General features: G+C 51.5%; 1 protein-coding gene and 1 long non-coding RNA gene across 4 annotated transcripts in view; both read left to right on the top strand.

The window, feature by feature from the left end:
- Window positions 1-21,821, top strand: part of ube2j1 (ubiquitin-conjugating enzyme E2, J1) — a 24,094-nt gene extending 2,273 nt beyond the window's left edge. The window contains exons 1-8 of one of the 3 annotated variants that reach the window (XM_062467373.1): window positions 2,721-2,783; window positions 10,096-10,169; window positions 11,161-11,292; window positions 11,813-11,897; window positions 16,870-16,975; window positions 19,500-19,629; window positions 19,958-20,083; window positions 21,489-21,821. In XM_062467373.1, the coding sequence (XP_062323357.1) occupies window positions 10,110-10,169; window positions 11,161-11,292; window positions 11,813-11,897; window positions 16,870-16,975; window positions 19,500-19,629; window positions 19,958-20,083; window positions 21,489-21,779 (930 nt within the window). In that variant the 5' untranslated portion in view covers window positions 2,721-2,783; window positions 10,096-10,109 and the 3' untranslated portion in view covers window positions 21,780-21,821. Of the gene's footprint in view, window positions 1-2,720; window positions 2,784-4,294; window positions 4,645-10,095; window positions 10,170-11,160; window positions 11,293-11,812; window positions 11,898-16,869; window positions 16,976-19,499; window positions 19,630-19,957; window positions 20,084-21,488 lie in introns of those variants that run through there. The other 2 variants (XM_062467372.1, XM_062467374.1) reach the window with 2 other exon arrangements.
- Window positions 14,981-16,851, top strand: LOC134024741 (uncharacterized). The gene is made up of 3 exons (XR_009930919.1): window positions 14,981-15,923; window positions 16,332-16,372; window positions 16,577-16,851. It is a non-coding gene; the product is annotated as an uncharacterized LOC134024741 (long non-coding RNA).

The following is a 21,821-nucleotide window of genomic DNA, read 5'->3' as shown; positions in this document are numbered from 1 at the left end:
TGATTGCATCCACCAAAAATATATAGACTTAAGCATTTATAGTATACCTCACCCAGTGAATTGGAGGGGCAGTATTGTGTGTCTGAACAGTTCTAACAATAACACTACCCTTAAGGCCTGATCTCATCTGATCTAACCACAAAGCAATGAGCCACGGCACAACCTGATACACTGAACTGTCAAGCACCTCATTTCTCTCAGTTACTGAAGTTCAATATACGAAGCTCACAAAGCAAAAAATAAAAATAAGCTATTTCAATTCACTTGTGCTTCAAGAGGTGAAACCACTTTTACGTTGACATGCGGCCATTCAAACGCTCTCAAAACGTAAGGATAAACTGGACATTAATTTCTTGTGTTTTAGATTACTTAAGCATCAATGGGCAGTGTCAGTCTAACTTTATGAGGTTAACTGAGATACAGAACAGTGGGTTTACCCCAAATACCAAAACAATGCAAGACTTGTCATACTGGTTAACTTGTGCCAAATCCAATGCCACAATTCTAAGATATAATCGAACCTGTCGGTTAAACGTCTCATCTGATCAGGAAACCATGGCTGTAAAGAGACGTGAGCCAAGATCTGTCTTCTTTGATGACAAACTCGTCAACGCGTTGTGAACACGGCCTACACGTATCAGGTGACTTTCCAACACTCCAACCCCAGCATTCCAACGCCAACACTCCAACCCCAGCATTCCAACGCCAGCATTCCAACCCCAGCACTCCAACCCCAACACTCCAACCCCAGCATTACAACCCCAGCATTACAACCCCAGCACTCCAACCCCAACACTCCAACCCCAGCATTACAACCCCAGCATTACAACCCCAGCATTACAACCCCAGCACTCCAACCCCAGCATTCCAACCCCAGCATTCCAACCCCAGCACTCCAACCCCAGCACTCCAACCCCAACACTCCAACCCCAGCACTCCAACCCCAGCACTCCAACCCCAGCACTCCAACCCCAACACTCCAACCCCAACACTCCAACCCCAGCATTCCAACCCCAACACTCCAACCCCAACACTCCAACCCCAGCATTCCACAGGAGATGGACGAGGCAGTCTCTCTCCTGCTGCCTTCAACAGTCAGGCCATCAGTGCAGCCCATGCATACAGTACTGCACAGACGACTTATGCACTCAGGATGTCTTAACATGAAGTGTCTTATGTATTTATTTGTTGGTCTTTGGTCAGCTGCTGCTTGGATGAACTACCATAGGCCAAGAAGATTGTTGTGGCAGGCTAGTTGTAATAAACTTGTGTCTATCTCTGCTTTATACATGAAGTGCTCTCGAAAAACTAAGTGAAGCCTTGATAGTACTTTATCAAAGTACTATCTCCTACTCCAGGGAAGAAACATGATCTGCATTACCACATTGCAACCCACTGCTTCCCCCCTCAGTTTTGCCCAGGGTCATCCACGGTGGTCTTTGTGACCATGGTATGTTGAACTCTCAGTTTGGATATGTGAGATGTGAGGCGCATCGTGTCAATAATAGTATCTAAGGTCTGAAGAGTGTCAATCACCACCCATCCTTTAGTTTCCTGAGTGTTGGTAACTTGACGCAGGCCCTTCGGACGGGCATGTATTTTTATAATCGACCACAGAGACCCTCAAGCACAGAGGCTCTTTGAAGACAAGTAACTGGAAGGATCTGGATACTACCAAACTTGCAAGTGCACAGCCATAAAAAGTGTCTTTCATTTAACCCTCGTGCTGCCTTCGGGTCACATGACCCAAAGGTTCATAACGAACCATCGTTGTGTTTACCCAATTTTACCCAATACAAAAACAAATAAAAATAATTTTCTTTTAACCTTGGCAATGTGGGGGGTCTCAGACAGCCCAACGGTTAAAAGAAAATGCTTCACTTTGTTTTTGTATGCGGTAAAGTTGTCGCAATACGACGGTGGGTCACAATGACTGATGGGTCAGAACGACCCGAAGATAACACAAGGGTTAACAACTAATCCCACATAAGAGGCTCTCATGAATATGCCATCAACACAGTGAACCACTGACCAGAAGTCCATATGAAAGTAACGAAAACTAACCTGTGACTGCGAAAGAGTCATGATCCAATCTGCGATAACACTAACAGAATTTCAGAGAACGCCTTAAGGCGGTACTTCCAGTAGGCCTACCCACTGCAGCATCACTACAATCAAGGGCGGAATTCTGTTAACTTAATTGTCCAAAACCATTACCATTCTATTCCTAAGAAGGGCTATATCGATATTTCTAATAAAACATTACAATTTACATTCACTGTTAATTGATTGATGTTGGAAATTAATTTCCAACATCAGTGTGGTCACTTTGAGCAGCACTACCTAGCATCCAGTTGACGCACAAAGCTACGGTCTTCACTTTTTTAAGATGAAATCAAAAAATGACTTTACCAGTTCGATCCTGTAAAGAACTATATTCGTCAATGTTACACGATAAAAAGAAAAACTTACCAATACGGTGAAATATTTCCACTTTCTGTTTGTCAACGAGTCACACACGATGAGAGTGACATTTCGTCGAGAAAGCGTTAGGGAAGACCTTATTATTACTATCCTAGAGCTCCATCAGGTGGTGATGTAGCTACTGTCCTGGGACGGATGTCTTATATTTCATTGATTTCTATCCTCAAATAGTTCATATATAGTAAACACATCAGACGTTGATTGGTCATGTAATAGGAAAATAAATAGGAAAAAACTGAGTTCTGCATGTCCTCTCAAATAATTTCCCAATGCTTGAAAACGGTTGACCAAATCTGCAGGTGAGTACAGTCTCTTCTCCCCATTCCAACAAAATACATATTCTCAATAAAGACACTATCTAACAAAGAAACTCCAACCTCACTTTCAAAAGCCTATAGACCTGTCCTAGAAAATGTAAATTGTAAAGTTGATGGCAAATCCCTACAAACTGAAGCGCCTTGGCGATTTATCAAGTTGCAGTGTTTTAAACCTCAACCAGCAGATGTCAGAAAAACACAAAACAAACGAAGAGCGACGGTTGATTTAAAGCAGTAGGCTTGTTTACCTCGACATTTCCTCCTGCAAAGGAGTAACTTGCACTGGTGCCTTACATTATGTAATGAGCAAGGTTTCTGGTATTTTAATTTAAAATCAGGCTAGATTAGACATCTGAATTTCTATCAAGGCTGCCTTGTTCTAGAAGATTTCACATAGACATGTTTAAGGTCATGAAGGTCACACAGTTATTTCAATTAGGAACACCTCTAGCTGCAAGACTTACTGAGACAGTCAGATATTGTGCGAAGGCGACAGGGTTCCCCACAGAGTGCTCCCTGGGGAGATTGTGTACTGTAAAGGCACTGCTGAGGTGAAAGGGCAGAGATCCTTAGGTCCAGTTCAGATGCACTACATCAGCTCTCCATTGTGGCACGACAAGGGGAATGTAAAAATGCCCCCTGAGCCTATGACTAATAACATCTAGACTGAAAAATGTATGGGAACACAAGCAGTGAGGCAGAATAACAACATTGCGTCTTCAGTATGGATTAGTCATGTAGGCTATGGTCCTTTTAGTGGTAGATATTTAAAGAAAATAAAAACGTGGTGATCTCATGAATTACCTCACGTTGCCAGAAAGACACGGATGCCCATATTGCGTGGACACACATCATTTTCAAAATGTTATTTCAGCAGTGTGTATTATTACCAGACATATTTAATTAAATAAAGATTAAATTACTTTATAATCCAGTGTCCTCAACATATTCCCATTCCCCTGGTTGGCAGTGTGGTGGGAGACAGCTGTTACAGGATATCACTAGAGGGCAAAGAGAAAGTCCAAATTCTCTTGAGGCAGGAGTGAATCCATTGCCATTGCTGCAAAGCTCTCTGTTTAATCCTGTTTCATCTATGAAGCCCTGACATTCTATTCAAAAGTTTTTCTGTAAACATGGAAACATTATACTTTGTTATTGGATGTACTGCTCTCTGATCACAACTGTTGTCATAACTCCCCTACGGTGTTACTTAAGAGTTAATCCATATATCTGGGCTATTTTCCGGGAAGGCCTACATGGGACCTCGGGGACCCGTAAAATACGTAATGATTGGTCGATTGAAACTAGTGATTTTAGCCTCCATAAAGTACACAGAATGTCCCTCTTGCTAGAGCCATTCCCTGGAGAATTACAAAAAATAACGGCGCAACCTAAATTCAGTGGTACGAGCGATAGAACGGTAGAACTCCTGCTGAGCCGTCGACATCTTTCGGCAAATTCCGGCGCCTAAAACAAGGAGCCTTTTCGACAAGTGCACTTCCTGTTTACGTTTTTGACAACCATTGGACTGACATTTGTATAGTTTCGAACAAGTCGTCGCCTTACTTTTAGCTAAACTTGGGCAAAACGTATAGCTTGTGTTACATAAGGACTAAAACTAGCTCACCAACTTTCAAATTAATTGATATGACAGAGGTTTATTGTGAACTGGAACACGTTTGGATCATTTTATAACTAGCTGGCTATAGCTAGCTATAAAAAATTTGCACTTTCGGCCGATCATCATAATTCTGAGGGCTGCTAGCTAAAGTCACCGACAATATTTTAGTGTTGTTAGCTGTGTCTCGTAACATGGAGAATAAGTACAACCTCAAGAGTCCGGGTAAGTGAAAATATACCGAAGTTAGCTCTAGACTAGCTGAGATTAACCAATGCCGAATTTACAGTCCTTCTGTGCAGCTGGTAGCTGCTATAGTTCCTGTTAGCGAGCAGATTATGTAGCTAATTTGTACTACGACACCATACCCTTTTGGATGTCATTGCCAAGACAGTTTGCTAAAGAGGTTGGCAAATGTTTTAACCTATCTGAATAGATATCAGCGAGGATGGATGCAAACTTCTTCTTAATCCTATCTTTATTTTGGACTTCATGAGATAGCTACTGCTATGTTTAACATTGTTTGATCTGGTCAGCATTAGCAGGTGACGTGACGTGTTAGCATTTGATAGCTTAGACGCCGATTTAGTATTACTATAACTTGCTGTTGTAAACATTGTTGTATTATTCTGGTTTGACATAGCCAACATCGCAATCCCCCCCCCCCCATTTCTCTCCAAAATAGTGCAACTAGAGGAGTTGGTTCTGGTTATGCCACGTATCCGAAAGTGAAGGCCACTGTTTGTTTTTCGAAAGATTTGCATGGCCAAGGACAGACATCCACTCACACGAACCCCCCCCCCCCCCACACACACACACACACACACACACTCTCATGTACACACTCCTAGAATTCCCCTACAAATGCCTGGTAGAATTCCCCTACAACTACCTGTTACATACCCAGTGGTCAAACTAGCATATAAAGTACTTTAATTACAAGTTCCATAGGTTCAGAAAGGTCAGTGTAGATTTGGTTTCCTGTGCCTTTATCAGTGCGAATAAAGGTTTTGTGAGGTGGTTCTGGAACTTTCTTTTTGCATTGGTCGGATGTTTTCCTTGTTTGGAAAAAAGTAATAACAGATCTATGCCAAAAGCTGTATCACTTTCCTCAGGGCTAGCCAACACCCCTAATTTATATAGAGATTACAATACGCCTTTGATTTTAGGAGAAGTACAGTGAAAAGGAATGTCCCCCAGACTGTGCGAGTCTAACAGTGAATCATCCCGGGCAGACACTAAAATGTGTTACATAACTCGATTTTGTGTACAGGATTATAATCCTATCCCCAAAGGCCGTCTGACCGAGCCCGTGCCTGCCCACCCTCCCCCTGAGTCAGGAGGTGCACGTCCAGGCAGCAGCTTTTCTCCTCACTCCCTCTCACCCTTATTACGAGGGGGGAGATAGAACGAGACTAACATGTAGCTCTCAGCAGGGGGGCTGCTGTCAGAGTGTCCTGGCGTTCCCTCTGACCGCAGCATGAGGGGCTCAGATCCAGCTGTCACTGCTTTCCTCCGCGTCTGTCCCTTGAGTGTTGATGTTTTGCATGTGACGGGCCCGCCACATGCGAAAGCTGTTTTGAAGGAAGCAGTGCAAACTTATCGCTCTAGCTGAGACAAACTAAACCTCATTGGTTTGTTTTTGGGCTGTGGTTGATGATAAACGCTGTCTTGATTGACTGAGTTAGGGGAATTGGTCTTGATGATATGTTTTTGTTTTCTCCCGTGAACAGTTTTGGGTATGGATGTAAAGTGGACATGCAGATCAGGGGGATATGGTGAGATGTTTACATGAGGTTTCATTCTCAGGGTGAAGAATAGCACTGTTTCCTGTCCCTTCCCTCAGTTCACATGGGAGTGGGTTTTATGGCAGCAGCACCACCCACATCAAGCTTGTTATTTTCCATTTCCTTCCCCTGTCTTTGCCCAGCACTGTGGAGAGGCCAATGTTACTGGTGCCTTCTGTAGGTCTTTCAGCTGCAGCCAAACCAGAGTCTAGCCTCTAGAGTCTACCAAATGAATTGCACTTGAGGACGATGGTTCTTGGAGTGCTCAGTGAAGCTCAGGGTTACATTCTACTCTGGACCGAGTTGTCACATGGCCATAATAACAACCCTCATATTTACATAACCTAGATCTCCTCTCAGCCAATGAGAGCAGCAGCCATCACACGTCGCCAGGGCAACACCAAACTCTGGAGGGAGCATGGTAGACTACGTTCTTCTTAGGCCTATAGCCTGATATGTGGTTCTATAGATTTAATGGATGTAACATATTTTAAAGTGATCCATCTGTACAGGGCAATATGTTTAAGTGCAATGATACATGTAACTCCCATCTTACTGATGGACAAGGTTGGGGTTTGGTAATATCCAGCCTTGATCACATGTCTTTAGACTTAAGTCCTGCTAGGTTGCATGGCTAGTATTCCGCAGTTCAGCAGCTGCCTGTCTCATTACAGATAAGTATGACCTTGGCCACACACACTGGTTCATGTGGAGGGAAATCTACTCTCCATGTGCAACCAAATGACAGTTTAACTGGACAACGTTTCTTTAGATGGTGATTTATCACCTCCGCCCATCACACTCTGGTCACGGGTTGAGTGTCAATCAGGGTGAGCTTAACCAAATGAGTCTGGCAGCTGCCAACACGAGGAGGACTGGAGAGATGGAGCAGAGACTGAACGTTATCTAACAAGATGTCAGCCAGCCAGCCAGCCAGCCTGGCTCCTGCTGGCAGCTGCCGTGTCCAGGCGATCAGGCCTGTGACTGGAGGGCTTAGTGGCTCGACGCAGGTCAGAGTGTGAGCAGCCGTCGGCCTCCGTCTGCGAAGCTGTTTCCTAATCAGGATGGATGACACTTCCAAGGTGCTCTCGCCGTGAATGTCTGCTCTCCTCCGATAGTCCATCCATCTCCCCTCCGTCACGCTCCTCTCCCCTGCCGCTCCCAGCAGGTCGGGTCCCCAAGCGGCAGAGAGATACGGCAGGCTGCTGCTGTACACAGCAGGAAGGGGGGAGAGGGGGTAGGAGCTCACTGGAGGGGCCTACAGCTGTGCAGCTCTCTACCCTGTACCTCTTTCTCCACACCCACGACTATATAGTCCCACTCCCACGTTCTTATTTATAGGCAGGGAAGAAACACAGACTGTTTTCTGCTTGTAATCATACTCCAGGGATGTTCCCATCCGCCCCCACAGAGCCCTAGTGTGTGAATGCTTAATTCTGCCGCCAGGCTGTTTGTGTGTGTGTGTGTGTGTGTGTGTGTGTGTGTGTGTGAGGGGGCCTGCTGGGGAATCGTGCCCCACTTTGGACAGAGCACTGTAAACTTCCAGCTGCTGTCAGGACAGCTTACACCACACATCACCCTCACTGTCACCTCCGGACCACGGCTTCTCGCGGTGTGGACTGAATATGGGTTTAAAACGCAAGTTACACACACACACATCCTCTCCAACTCTCGCTCGTTTGCTCTCTCCCTCTTCATCTCTCTCTGTCTCTTTCTCTCTCCCTCCTATCCTCTCTCTCTATATATATATATGCTGTTACCATTTAGTTTCCTACAGTGTTCCAGCTACAGTGCTCAATGTGCAGTACACTAGCGCCTCAAGCTGCCTGCTCCTGCAGAACTCTGTCTCTCTCTGGATGTAACCATCTTGTTCCGAGTCATGACATGTTGAGTTGAAGCGTATGAGGTCGTAACAACCGCTTTTGACATTCTGAGATAGACCTGATCAATTGTGACATGTTTTAAACATGATTTCCAACTAACAGGGGACATAGTTGATGTTAGTGAGTGGAGAACCAGAGCAGTTTGACAGGAAGGGGCCGAGATGTTCATGGTGAGTAGGAAGCTGTGATTAGGCTTCTCCTCCAGTTCTCCTGCCGTACGTTGAGCTGCAGTTTCACTGGAGCTTCAATCACATGGCTCATCAGCTTTACTGGTTTGATGTTCTCTGTTGGAGCTGAACATTACAAAATACTATTTTGAGTTCCAGAGTGATTAGGAAGTTTTTATTTCTTGTAGATTGGGGATGCAACAGAGATGCATCTGTCTGCTCCAATGGACGGCATCAACCAGAAGTAAAAACCTGTGAAATAATAACTGGAAAAACTCACTCCACCAGCTAATAAAGAGGGAAGGTGGAGGAGAGGGAAGGTGGAGGAGAGGGAAGGTGGAGGACAGGGAAGGTGGAGGAGAGGGAAGGTGGAGGAGAGGGAAGGTGGAGGAGAGGGAAGGTGGAGGAGAGGGAAGGTGGAGGAGAGGGAAGGTGGAGGAGAGGGAAGGTGGAGGAGAGGTACTGTAAAGGAGAGGAGGGGAGAGGTAGAGGGAAGGAAAGGTGGAGGAGAAGATGAAAGGGCTGAATCAGAGCTCACTCATCACCATCCTTTCTCCATGTTCCCAGTGCATGGCTCCTGATATCTCCATCTTCTCTGTCTGACAGTCCTGGGGCTGGATCAGATGGAGCCTTCTCTCATCTCCCCACCCCTCCCTCCAGCCCCCGCTCCCTCCCTCCAACCCTCCCTCCCTCCAACCTCCCCCAAAACCATAGCAGGCCTCACTCGATTGGATTCCAAACCAATTCCGTCCCTCTCAATGCCTCTTAGTTCCACATCCTTTTCCAATTACTTTCCAATTCCAGCACCATCTCGATTCCTCCTCAGTGGCCTGTTGGGATGGCTGTAACGCTGGGATAACAGAGCAGTGACACGGGTGAATGGCCCTGCTCTCTAAGGACCTCTCGACTCCTGAATTGCGGGGCCCAGTTGGCACAGTGTTGTCCACTGGAACACTGGCACCTGTTGTGTTGCCCCGGCGACCCTATACAGAAGCATGACTGATGGGTTGACGTGTGATTGGAGTGACACCACGCCCTAACTCACCCCACCCGCCTGGCTAGCAGGAGCCACACAGGAACAGGCAGGCAGGAGCGCACTGAGCTGGTCACTGTCATGTCAAGCTGAAGCCTCCATGGGTCCTTTATGGTGAGAGAGATCTAGTGAGTAGCCAGGCAAGACACTGGTCCTGGGAGCTGTGGCACTAGCCCACCCCTCCCCACACACACACACACTTCCTGTGTGACAGAGAAGATGATTCCTGCTGTGTGTAAATCTGTAGCTCCCCCCCTTCCGTCTGAGCCTTCAGCTGAGGCGACTTCAGCTGCTGCCATCAAGACCTGTTGTCCTGCGCCTCCTCTTCCAAACTCTTTTCAAAACAGAAACGTTTTTGCAGGTATTTGCTTACATTACATTTAGTCATTTAGTCATTTGCTTTTAGAGCTTCTTTGCTTGTGATTTGATTTTAGAGGAAGAGTTTCTCTCGTGGACCTGTTTCTCTCCACCTCGTGACTGAGGAAAACAGATATTTCTGTATGACAGACAATTTGAGCAGAACTTGCAAGCTACTCCCCTAACTATGTGCGGCCTGTTTTCCTGCCCGGAGTGTCATGTCTGTGTGTGGGTGTTCCTGGCCTGGTCTTCAGCTGTCTCTCAGGTCCCCATGCGTCTCTCAGAGGAGCAGTTCAACCCTGTGTGATGGATATGTGCGCTGACAGGGTAGTTAGACAGGAGAGGATGTGGCCTGCCAGCCCCAGGTCGTCATAAGTGAGCCAGGGTGGCTGTCGGCTGCTTGTCCAAGTGGCGCTAATGACCGTGTTTGTTTGTTTACCGCGTGACAGCGGTGAAGAGGCTGATGAAGGAGGCTGCAGAGCTGAGGGAACCCACAGAGCACTACCACGCCCAGCCACTGGAGGTGAGACACCCTCGCAGCCCCGCACACACACACACACACACACCATGCTCGCTCAGACACACACTCATACACTAGGGATGCTCATAATTAACCGTGTAACAGTTAACCGACAATACGAATGTTTACCGGTTAATTCTATCGGTTAAACAGTGTTGCCAATTTAACGACAGTGTCGCTGGCTGTAGCCATCTTTCACTTTTCCTAGCGACAAAAAGTCGTATTTAGCGACTAGCAACAAATCTAGCAACTTTCTGCTGCTTTGGCAGTTTTCATTGTTGAGCAGCAGCCAAATAACTGTTATTGTACTTCTGTGTTGTTAATAGCCGCCAATCATGTAGGTACAGCCAGCGTCTCGGATTCAATGCGTTTTCGTTTTATTAATCTGTTTTTGTTCTGTTGTTTATGATGCTATATAAAGATGAACTCCTTATGGAGAAAAAAACATTTGTTGTATTGGTATTTTTATGGGTCACAGACACTCGTCCATGCTACATTTTTCATGTCGGTTGACAGATAATGGTCGTTGACGAGCGTTGGTTATCGGAAATGATTTCCTCCGAAATGAGCAGACACACACTGACACACATGCACTTTATGTTCACTCCAACCAGTCCCTGTACGACTCATTACCCACACACAGAACAGGCATGTGTTAAGATGTGCTTATCTCTCCCTCCTTCTCTCTCTCCCCCTCCCTACCTCTCTCTCCCCCTCCCTACCTCTCTCTCTCCCCCTCCCTACCTCTCTCTCTCTCCCCCTCCATACCTCTCTCTCTCTCCCCCTCCCTACCTCTCTCTCCCCCTCCCTACCTCTCTCTCCCCCTCCCTACCTCTCTCTCCCCCTCCCTACCTCTCTCTCTCTCCCCCCTCCCTACCTCTCTCTCTCTCCCCCTCCCTACCTCTCTCTCCCCCTCCCTACCTCTCTCACTCTCTCTCTCTCTCTCCCCCTCCCTACCTCTCTCTCTCTCTCTCTCTCTCTCTCTCACTGTCAGGATAATCTGTTTGAGTGGCACTTCTCAGTCCGTGGCCCCCCTGACTCAGACTTTGATGGGGGGGTCTACCATGGCAGGATCGTCCTCCCCCCAGAGTACCCCATGAAGCCCCCCAGTATCATCCTCCTCACAGTAAGACCCCCTCTCTCTCTCCCCCCCCCCCCCCCCATCCTCCAGTCACGGGCTCCACAGTAACGCTGAAAGGCATTTAATCAAAAGATCAAAGCGATGTGGGAAGACGCCTGCTTCAGGGTGCCTCACACGGAGTGACTGGTGTCAGAACAAAGACACTGTTGCCTTTGCGTCGTCAGGGAGGATTTCTCTGGGTTTTGTGTGAACAAATGAAAAGGTTCCTTATTTTGAATTCCTTGCTCTGGCCTTAGAAAACCTGCACCAATGATAGCCTGATAAAAGCTTGTAGATCACAGAAGATGTTTTTGTTTTGTTTCTTTTTGTTTATACGTCCGGTGCTGTTCCTCCCTCCCTGTTAGCTTGTGGCAGGTTGGACCAGCTCCTTTGAAGGCTCTCTCTTTCTTCTCCTTAACATCTCCCCTGCCTCCTCCCTCCCCTGTCTCACTCTGAAGACCGTCCTCTTGATTTGGGCCTGTTAAGGCGGCGCCTGCCCCTCACTGTGGATGTGCTTGTCTTTCAGCCCAACGGGAGGTTCGAGGTGGGGAAGAAGATCTGTCTGAGTATTTCTGGGCACCATCCGGAGACCTGGCAACCATCCTGGAGCAGTAGGTATCCCTGTAGCCAGGCCCAGTCTGCTGCCAGACACACACCCACCCCTGCAGGCCCAGTCTGCTGCCAGACACACACCCACCCCTGCAGGCCCAGTCTGCTGCCAGACACACACCCACCCCTGCAGGCCCAGTCTGCTGCCAGACACACACCCACCCCTGCTCCCCACCACCACCTCTCCAGCCCTCGCCCTCCTGTCAGTCCTCCAACCTCTCCCCCCAGTCCCCCAGTCCCCCAGTCCCCCAGTCCCCCAGTCCTCCAGTCCCCCAGTCCTCCAGTCCCCCAGTCCTCCAGTCCCCCAGTCCCCCAGTCCCCCAGTCCTCCAGTCCTCCAGTCCTCCAGTCCCCCAGTCCTCCAGTCCTCCAGTCCCCCAGTCCTCCAGTCCTCCAGTCCCCCAGTCCTCCAGTCCCCCAGTCCCCCAGTCCCCCAGTCCCCCAGTCCTCCAGTCCTCCAGTCCCCCAGTCCTCCAGTCCTCCAGTCCCCCAGTCCTCCAGTCCTCCAGTCCCCCAGTCCTCCAGTCCCCCAGTCCCCCAGTCCCCCAGTCCTCCAGTCCTCCAGTCCTCCAGTCCTCCAGTCCCTCCAGTCCCCCAGTCCTCCAGTCCTCCAGTCCTCCCAGTCCCCCAGTCCTCCCAGTCCTCCAGTCCCCCAGTCCCCCAGTCCCCCAGTCCTCCAGTCCTCCCAGTCCCTCCAGTCCCCCAGTCCTCCAGTCCCCCAGTCCCCCAGTCCTCCCAGTCCTCCAGTCCCCCAGTCCCCCAGTCCCCCAGTCCCCCAGTCCTCCAGTCCCCCAGTCCTCCAGTCCCCCAGTCCCCCAGTCCTCCAGTCCTCCAGTCCCCCAGTCCTCCAGTCCTCCAGTCCCCCAGTCCTCCAGTCCTCCAGTCCCCCAGTCCCCCAGTCCCCCAGTCCTCCAGTCCTCCAGTCCCCCAGTCCTCCAGTCCCCCAGTCCCCCAGTCCCCCAGTCCCCCAGTCCTCCAGTCCTCCAGTCCTCCAGTCCTCCAGTCCCTCCAGTCCCCCAGTCCTCCAGTCCTCCCAGTCCCCCAGTCCCCCAGTCCTCCCAGTCCCCCAGTCCCCCAGTCCTCCCAGTCCCCCAGTCCCCCAGTCCCCCAGTCCCCCAGTCCTCCAGTCCTCCAGTCCTCCAGTCCTCCCAGTCCCTCCAGTCCCCCAGTCCTCCAGTCCCCCAGTCCCCCAGTCCTCCCAGTCCTCCAGTCCCCCAGTCCCCCAGTCCTCCAGTCCCCCAGTCCTCCAGTCCTCCAGTCCCCCAGTCCTCCAGTCCCCCAGTCCCCCAGTCCCCCAGTCCTCCAGTCCCCCAGTCCTCCAGTCCTCCAGTCCTCCAGTCCCTCCAGTCCCCCAGTCCTCCAGTCCTCCAGTCCTCCAGTCCCTCCAGTCCCCCAGTCCCCCAGTCCTCCAGTCCCCCAGTCCTCCAGTCCTCCAGTCCCCCAGTCCCCCAGTCCCCCAGTCCTCCAGTCCTCCAGTCCTCCAGTCCTCCAGTCCCCCAGTCCCCCAGTCCTCCAGTCCCCCAGTCCTCCAGTCCCCCAGTCCCCCAGTCCCCCAGTCCTCCAGTCCTCCAGTCCCCCAGTCCTCCAGTCCCCCAGTCCTCCAGTCCTCCAGTCCCCCAGTCCTCCAGTCCCCCAGTCCTCCAGTCCCCCAGTCCCCCAGTCCCCCAGTCCTCCAGTCCTCCAGTCCCCCAGTCCTCCAGTCCCCCAGTCCCCCAGTCCCCCAGTCCTCCAGTCCCCCAGTCCCCCAGTCCCCCAGTCCTCCAGTCCTCCAGTCCCCCAGTCCCCCAGTCCCCCCAGTCCTCCCAGTCCTCCAGTCCCCCAGTCCTCCCAGTCCCCCAGTCCTCCCAGTCCCCCAGTCCTCCAGTCCCCCCAGTCCCCCAGTCCTCCAGTCCTCCCAGTCCCCCCAGTCCTCCCAGTCCTCCCAGTCCTCCAGTCCCCCAGTCCCCCAGTCCTCCAGTCCTCCAGTCCCCCAGTCCCCCAGTCCTCCAGTCCTCCAGTCCCCCAGTCCCCCAGTCCTCCAGTCCCCCAGTCCTCCAGTCCTCCAGTCCTCCAGTCCCCCAGTCCCCCAGTCCCCCAGTCCTCCAGTCCTCCAGTCCTCCAGTCCTCCAGTCCCCCAGTCCCCCAGTCCTCCAGTCCCCCAGTCCCCCAGTCCTCCAGTCCCCCAGTCCCCCAGTCCCCCAGTCCCCCAGTCCTCCAGTCCTCCAGTCCCCCAGTCCTCCAGTCCCCCAGTCCTCCAGTCCTCCAGTCCCCCAGTCCTCCAGTCCCCCAGTCCTCCAGTCCCCCAGTCCCCCAGTCCCCCAGTCCTCCAGTCCTCCAGTCCCCCAGTCCTCCAGTCCTCCAGTCCCCCAGTCCTCCAGTCCCCCAGTCCCCCAGTCCCCCAGTCCCCCAGTCCTCCAGTCCTCCAGTCCTCCAGTCCCCCAGTCCCCCAGTCCCCCCAGTCCTCCCAGTCCTCCAGTCCCCCAGTCCTCCCAGTCCCCCAGTCCTCCCAGTCCCCCAGTCCTCCAGTCCTCCAGTCCTCCCAGTCCCCCCAGTCCTCCCAGTCCTCCCAGTCCTCCAGTCCCCCAGTCCCCCAGTCCCCCCAGTCCCCCAGTCCTCCAGTCCTCCCAGTCCCCCCAGTCCCCCCAGTCCTCCCAGTCCTCCAGTCCCCCCAGTCCCCCAGTCCTCCAGTCCTCCCAGTCCCCCCAGTCCTCCCAGTCCTCCAGTCCTCCAGTCCCCCAGTCCTCCAGTCCTCCAGTCCCCCCAGTCCCCCCAGTCCTCCCAGTCCTCCAGTCCTCCAGTCCCCCAGTCCTCCAGTCCCCCCAGTCCCCCCAGTCCTCCCAGTCCTCCAGTCCTCCCAGTCCTCCAGTCCTCCCAGTCCTCCCAGTCCCCCAGTCCTCCAGTCCCCCCAGTCCTCCCAGTCCTCCAGTCCCCCCAGTCCTCCAGTCCTCCAGTCCTCCAGTCCCCCAGTCCTCCCAGTCCTCCAGTCCCCCCAGTCCCCCAGTCCCCCAGTCCTCCAGTCCCTCCAGCTGCTGGGCTAGTGCTCATACCATCCCATCTCTGCTCACTGACTGGCACAACCCAAACAGTAAAACAGTAAAACAAACATGGGAGTACGACTTTTCCATTTCCATTTAAATGAAGAATATATACATGATGCTATTTTCTCTGGGTGCTTTTGTTGTTCTAGATGCTGTTCTCTAGTCAGTTTTAGCGACTTCAATGAGTCAACTACTGGAATGGAGTCAAAATGGTGTATGACCACGGACCTTTCGATGAATGTGTACCTGACAGTTGAGCTGGGCGTGTGTGTTGTGTTGGCAGACAAAGCTCCATGTCGGCAGGATACTTCTGTACTGCCAACATGATTGTCCTTCTCCCCTGGCCTGCTTTCAGTCATCATTAATCCATCCACGTTACTTTCAATCATAAAACATGAACATGTAATCAGTAGAAAATTCAAAGGGAGAATTGTCTGTAGATCCCCTGCATTGCATTTATCTCCATTTCTTCTCTTTTGTTTTGACCAAATAAAAGCTTAGCTCTTATTAAAGCGAGGAATTAATAACACAATGGGATCCCATGGTGACAAACAAAGGGTTGTAATGGAGCTGTGAAGGCAGGCTGTGACTCATATATGTCATCTCCCCCGCTGGGCCCCCTGGTGTCTCATGTAGCCTCCCACACCCTGGCCTCACCCTGGCCTCACCCTGGCCTCACCCTGGCCTCACCCTGGCCTCACCCTGGCCTCCTCCTGGCCTCACCCTGGCCTCACCCTGGCCTCCTCCTGGCCTCACCTTGGCCTCACCCTGGCCTCACCCTGGCCTCACCCTGGCCTCCTCCTGGCCTCACCCTGGCCTCAGTCTGGCCTCACCCTGGCCTCAGTCTGGCCTCCTCCTGGCCTCAGTCTGGCCTCACCCTGGCCTCAAATTATTTTTCCTCTGACTTTTTTCATGTACACTTGTCATCTTTGATTGGTGCTCTTGTCATTTCCAGGAGTTTTATTTTTAATATTTTACTTTATCAATGACTTGCAAGTTAGTGAGTTCAGACGTCCCAGATGAAGCCCAGAGTGGTGAGGTCAGAGGGCCCAGGTGAAGCCCAGAGTGGTGAGGTCAGAGGGCCCAGGTGAAGCCCAGAGCGGTAAGGTCAGAGGGCCCAGGTGAAGCCCAGAGTGGTGAGGTCAGAGGGCCCAAATGAAGCCCAGAGTGGTGAGGTCAGAGGGCCCAGGTGAAGCCCAGAGCGGTAAGGTCAGAGGGCCCAGGTGAAGCCCAGAGCGGTAAGGTCAGAGGGCCCAGGTGAAGCCCAGCGCGGTGACGTCAGAGGGCCCAGATGAAGCCCAGAGCAGTGAGGTCAGAGGGCCCAGGTGAAGCCCAGAGCAGTGAGGTCAGAGGGCCCAGGTGAAGCCCAGAGCGGTGAGGTCAGAGGGCCCAGGTGAAGCCCAGAGCGGTGAGCTCAGAGGGCCCAGGTGAAGCCCAGAGCGGTGAGGTCAGAGGGCCCAGGTGAAGCCCAGAGCGGTGAGGTCAGAGGGCCCAGGTGAAGCCCAGAGCGGTGAGGTCAGAGGGCCCAGGTGAAGCCCAGAGCGGTGAGGTCAGAGGGCCCAGGTGAAGCCCACAGCGGTGAGGTCAGAGGGCCCAGGTGAAGCCCAGAGCGGTGAGCTCAGAGGGCCCAGGTGAAGCCCAGATTTGTGAGGTCAGAGGGCCCAGGTGAAGTGGGCCGGTCCTGTCGTTGGCCCTCGTCCTCAGTGAGGAAGGTGTTCATGTCAGCTGAAGGATGTGAGGGTGGCTGGCCAGTGTCCTCAGCGAAGCTGTAAATCCAGGCTTACGCTGGAAAACAAAGCATTACTCCCGCTTACATAACCCGGGGGCTGAACTTGACAGAATGTGCTGTGTTTCCTGTGATTTAACCCACTCTCTTCATTCACAGCGGCAGCACAGCTTGTATTTTAGTTTGACCTCTTTTCCTGTTTCTCATTCCCCCCCCCCCGTTTCTGTTCCAGTAAGAACGGCACTAATAGCTATAATCGGATTCATGCCGACCAAAGGAGAGGGGGCGATAGGATCCCTTGATTACACCCCGGAAGAAAGAAGAGCCCTGGCCAAAAAGTAAGATTGATCAGACGAGAGCCCTCCCATTCCACACCATGTTTATGTTTGAGCACTGACAATCAATAAAGTGTGTGTAGTAGTAGGTGCAATCTCTGTTAGCCGTTCGTTTTTTGGGGGTCAATGTAACCTTGCATATTATTAAACGCATGCACCTAATATAAGTAATACCTTCACCATGAACCAGTTTGACATCCTAGATCGTTCTAGCTGAGCTTAAGAGAGTTGGTTCCGAGAGGCGGGGGGTTATCGAACACAATCGAACAGAAAACATTGCTTGTGCGAGCATGTAATGTAATTAACACCTGGACCATGGACAAAGTGCCCTCTACAAAGAGCGTTCTCATTACATGGAATAGCAGGGGGTGATCTGACAGTTTCCTCAACGCCCCCCCAGGAAGAGGGGGCTTGCACTCCACATGTTGGGACCTGTTGTAGTTTATTCTTGCTCTTTTGTAGTCTCTTTCCACCGAGGGACCTAACGAAGATGTGAGCATGTTGAAGACAAATGAGAGTCCAGATGACTGACTCCTCCATTAACACATGAGGATGGGGTCTTTAGCGACTGGCCGTTTCATTATCACACGCAGATGAGAAGTGACAGAACCACATACCGCCCGTCTATAAATACACACAGGCGTCTCCCTGATGAAAAGACTGTTATTCCACAAAGGCTGAGGCTGTGGGTGAGACAGCACTTCGCTTTGATTCTCATCTCCTGTCGTTGCGCCCCCGGTAATTGTGAGAGATGTCAGTCAATGGGAGCTTCACTCCCCCCAGCACATGAACACAGCGGCTTCATGAAAGTAAACTGTACAAGAAGTTTCTTGGCTGCTGTTATGTCACACGGTAGTCATGCTAAAGTCGGGTACATAACACACAGGCTTAGCCACAATGCAGAGGGATTTTTTTATCAGCCTGTCAAAATTCAATAACGGGGGAAGAAGGGGGAAAAAACTGCTGTACTGTGAGATCAGTCGGATTGTCATGGATTTGGTTTTGCTATCTGTGTGTTTTGGGTATCAGGGCTTGCCAGCCTGTGCCTCCTGAACAGATGGGGCCTGGTCGATGTTCGGGTGGGGAACCTAGGGCTTTCAGTTTGCATGTGACTCACGACCACTAAAGTATTCTTAATCATCCGACTTGTCTTCATCTGGTTCAATCTGAGCGAGGAGACTCAGTCGACAGACCACATTGCAGAAGTTTCAAAGTGTTAGATGTTGTTTGTTCAGAGGGAGCGAGGGGGAGCGCCAGCCAGCCTCCAGAGCTCCAGACTCCCCCAGCAGCCGTGATGAGCAGCCGGCCCGGGTTGCTCTCAGCGTGGTGCCTCCATACAGGGTGGAGATTGACTGTCTTAAGCTTCAGCGCTACGCTGACATGTCCTGTGAAGAACTAGAGGCTAATGTCGTGTCTCAGTGAGCTCTGTGTCATTTGAGCCTGTTCTTCACAACCTGGTATCCATGGCTCCCCAACCTGGATGCACTCCCTGGTCTCCTCTCTGGTTCGCTCTGAACTCCTGTCGAGGACCAGAGTGCAAGGAGACAGTTAGTTTCCTCCACTTTGACTTTAACGTCCATAGTGTGCAGCTGCTTTTTTTTAAATGCCGGTTTGAAACGACAGTTTGTTGTTCATGACAACTCCGCCCCTGACGTAAGCGGTTCTTATTCCTAGACCACCAGAGTTATGGTGCTGCTTTGGACTCAGTTTTCTGGGTTCAGAGCTAGTTCTTTTGCCGTCAAAATGCAAAGAACTGATTTGAGATTAGGCACCGGACTGGCACTCAAACTGCCCTGGTGGAAAAGAGGTCTCATGCCAGCGTGACACGAGAGGAAAGCATCGACTCCCTTAATGCTCCCTAATGCAGCCAAATATGTCCAGTCCATCTTTTGGCTTTATGGGACGCTATGAGTAAAATGATCTGGTCTCAAACAGCCCCACACACACGCTGGGTTTATACACTGTGCTAAACCGTGCTCCTCTACACCTAGCTTCTTACATCAATCTATCGAATGCATGGAAATTGTTGTGTTTTTTTAGTAAATGCCTGTGAAAATTGATTTGTCCAGATGCTCAACTGGTGTTGTGATGCTCCAGTAAGGCGTGCAGCAGAGGGTTCTGTGGTAGATGAGTGAGTGAGTGAGGACTGGACTGGCAGGAGACTTGCAGGGCGGGGGTGACCGTCTGGTGGGAGTTTGACTCACCGAGGAGTGATGAAGGTTGACGTTCGTCTGCAGACACGTGCAGGTGTTACGGGAGAAATCACGCTGCTCGTCAGTCCTCTTTCAGTCCTCTTTCAGTCCTCTTTCAGTCCTCTTTCAGTCATCTTTCCCCTCACTGGTACTCCATCCCGGGACTTCTAACTCCATCCCGGGACTTCTAACTCCATCCCGGGACTTCTACCTCGCAAGCGCAACAGAAGATGCGTGTGCACTGGAGCAAACACGTCCTTTCAAACCCCCCAGCCTCAGAGCCTCCCATGCTCGTCCGGGCCCTCACGCTGAGTGTTTTGTTGACCCTGTGGTAGATCCCTGGACTTCTGCTGCGAGGCCTGTGAGTGCTCCACTCGGACGGCCCTGCTGTCCCTCTCCCCTAACAGCACGCACAGCCCTGCCCATGCCAAGGCCAAAGAACTCGCCCAGCAGATCAAATTCAAGGTACAGGGATTGTCTACTAGATGGTGTATTCTAAGTGTCCTTGAGCTCCAGAAAGGCACTATAAAAATCTAACATAATATTGTAAAGTGTGTCTCTTGTGAAGTGGGTTTTCTTTCTTCCAGAACTCCTTAGCTGCCAGTATGGAAATGTGTTTCTGTGTCTTAACCCCATTCTACATCTAGTAGTTGTAGTAAAAAAAGCTGGGTTTTTACATTTAAAGACTTGCTCAGCATTCTCAAATACACTGGAGTACATTGTATTTGACATCAGTTGTGTGTCTGTGTAAGTGTACTTGCATTCATGCTTGTGTAACTGTGTGTGACTGCAGGCAGAGTCCAGCTCGTCCAGCCTCTCCAGCGAGAGCGCCGGAGCGTCCAGCGATTCCTCCGCCAGCTCCCAGGGTCAGAGCTTGGGTCTGGGGGTGCAGGGGCCCTCTGAGGGCCTGGGTGAGCAGGTAGGAGACACGGCCAGCCCAGCACCCACAAACCCCCACAGCCCGCTATGTTTGTCACCAATGTGGGAAGAAAAACCACCGGGGGAAATTATCCACGCTGAAGAGATTAGCTGGATCTTCTACAACTTGGTAATGTTCCCTCCTTTCCAGAGGAATGGGACGGTTAGACATGATTACGCCCCCTCGTCAGCAAGTCCTGGGGTCTGTTATCTCAGTCGTTGATTCCGAGGTATTCGATTCTAACCCCATTAAAGGTTCATTATGAGATCTATGAGGCTGAGCTGTGGGGGGTCTGTGTGCCCCTCACAGGGGGGTCAGGGATTAAGAGCAGAGTATGGCTCTGTTGTCGTTGTAGTTGTCCTGTAAATGATCCCTCATCTCTGATAGTGCTTTATGTAACGGCTGGCTCGTCCCGTGTTGCCGCAGCACGCCGCCGACAGGAAATCACGCCTAATGGCATCAGAAGTAATCGCAGCGCACGATGACACGGCTGTATCAGGCCCCGACCGTACCTCCCACCACGCGCTGCACCGGGGGGGAACATTAGAAGGGCTTTCAATCTGGAGGATTGGGCTCAGGACAGGGCTACCAGGCAGCCTGTCACAGGACAGGGCTACCAGACAGCCTGTCACAGGACAGGACAGGGCTACCAGACAGCCATTCACAGGACAGGGCTACCAGACAGCCATTCACAGGACAGGGCTACCAGACAGCCATTCACAGGACAGGGCTACCAGACAGCCTGTCACAGGACAGGGTTACCAGACAGCCTTTCACAGGACAGGGCTACCAGACAGCCTGTCACAGGACAGGGCTACCAGACAGCCTGTCACAGGACAGGGCTACCAGACAGCCTGTCACAGGACAGGGCTACCAGACAGCCTGTCACAGGACAGGGCTACCAGATAGCGCCATCAAACACACAAGCAATCACACACAAAGTTTCAGCACTGTTATTTTGCTGTCCTTATTTACAGCAGATGATGGATCATTGTTTCCTTTCCCAATGTCCCTGCTTGACCTCCAGCCGGGTCCTCACTTAGTGGAACGTGTCATTCTGTACAATAACCTGCCTGCTGCCACAGTGCTCATCATCCCAAGAAATACTCTGAAAATAAACATCTACTCCTTCACCAGTTTGAGCTTTTTATAGGTACTGCACTAGTTTTTTTTAGGTTGTTTAATGGACGTAATTGATTTGACTCTTTTCACGAACTTGGAAAGCAATGTTTGAAAGGAAAAGTTATTTCTGAGTCTTGCTAATATGGTAATCTGAAAAGCTCCTAAATTCGACACACTTTGAAATGGTGCGAGAGCAGAAACACAGTTGTGAAGGCCATCGACGTCACACTGGGGGTGCGAGCGTGTGTGTTTTGATCCGGTGTGTGTGATCCCATCCCTACAGTCGGAGGCATCTCCAGCAGCCAGTGAAGATCAGGCCGGCCCCCCTGCTGCCAGCGCCCGCTCCCTCAGCCCCCGCCAGCGCAGAGCCCAGCAGCTGGGCCAGGCCCAGGCCCAGAGGGAGCCCCCGAGCCGGCCCATCTTCCCTGCCTTCCCCGTGGCCCCTCACCCCCCTCAGGACGGCAGCCACACGGGCTCCGTGGTGCTCATCCTGCTGCTCACCCTGGCCCTGGCCGCGCTCATCTTCCGTAGGGTCTACCTGACACAAGAGTACAAGTTTGACTACGAGCTGTGATAACGCTGCTAACACACGCACCCACTGCCACCCTCCCCCCCG

Source organism: Osmerus eperlanus, chromosome 8 (genome assembly GCF_963692335.1).
Source record: "Osmerus eperlanus chromosome 8, fOsmEpe2.1, whole genome shotgun sequence".
In the NCBI taxonomy this organism is placed as follows: Eukaryota; Metazoa; Chordata; class Actinopteri; order Osmeriformes; family Osmeridae; genus Osmerus; species Osmerus eperlanus.
This window is presented reverse-complemented; position numbering and strand designations above follow the sequence as displayed.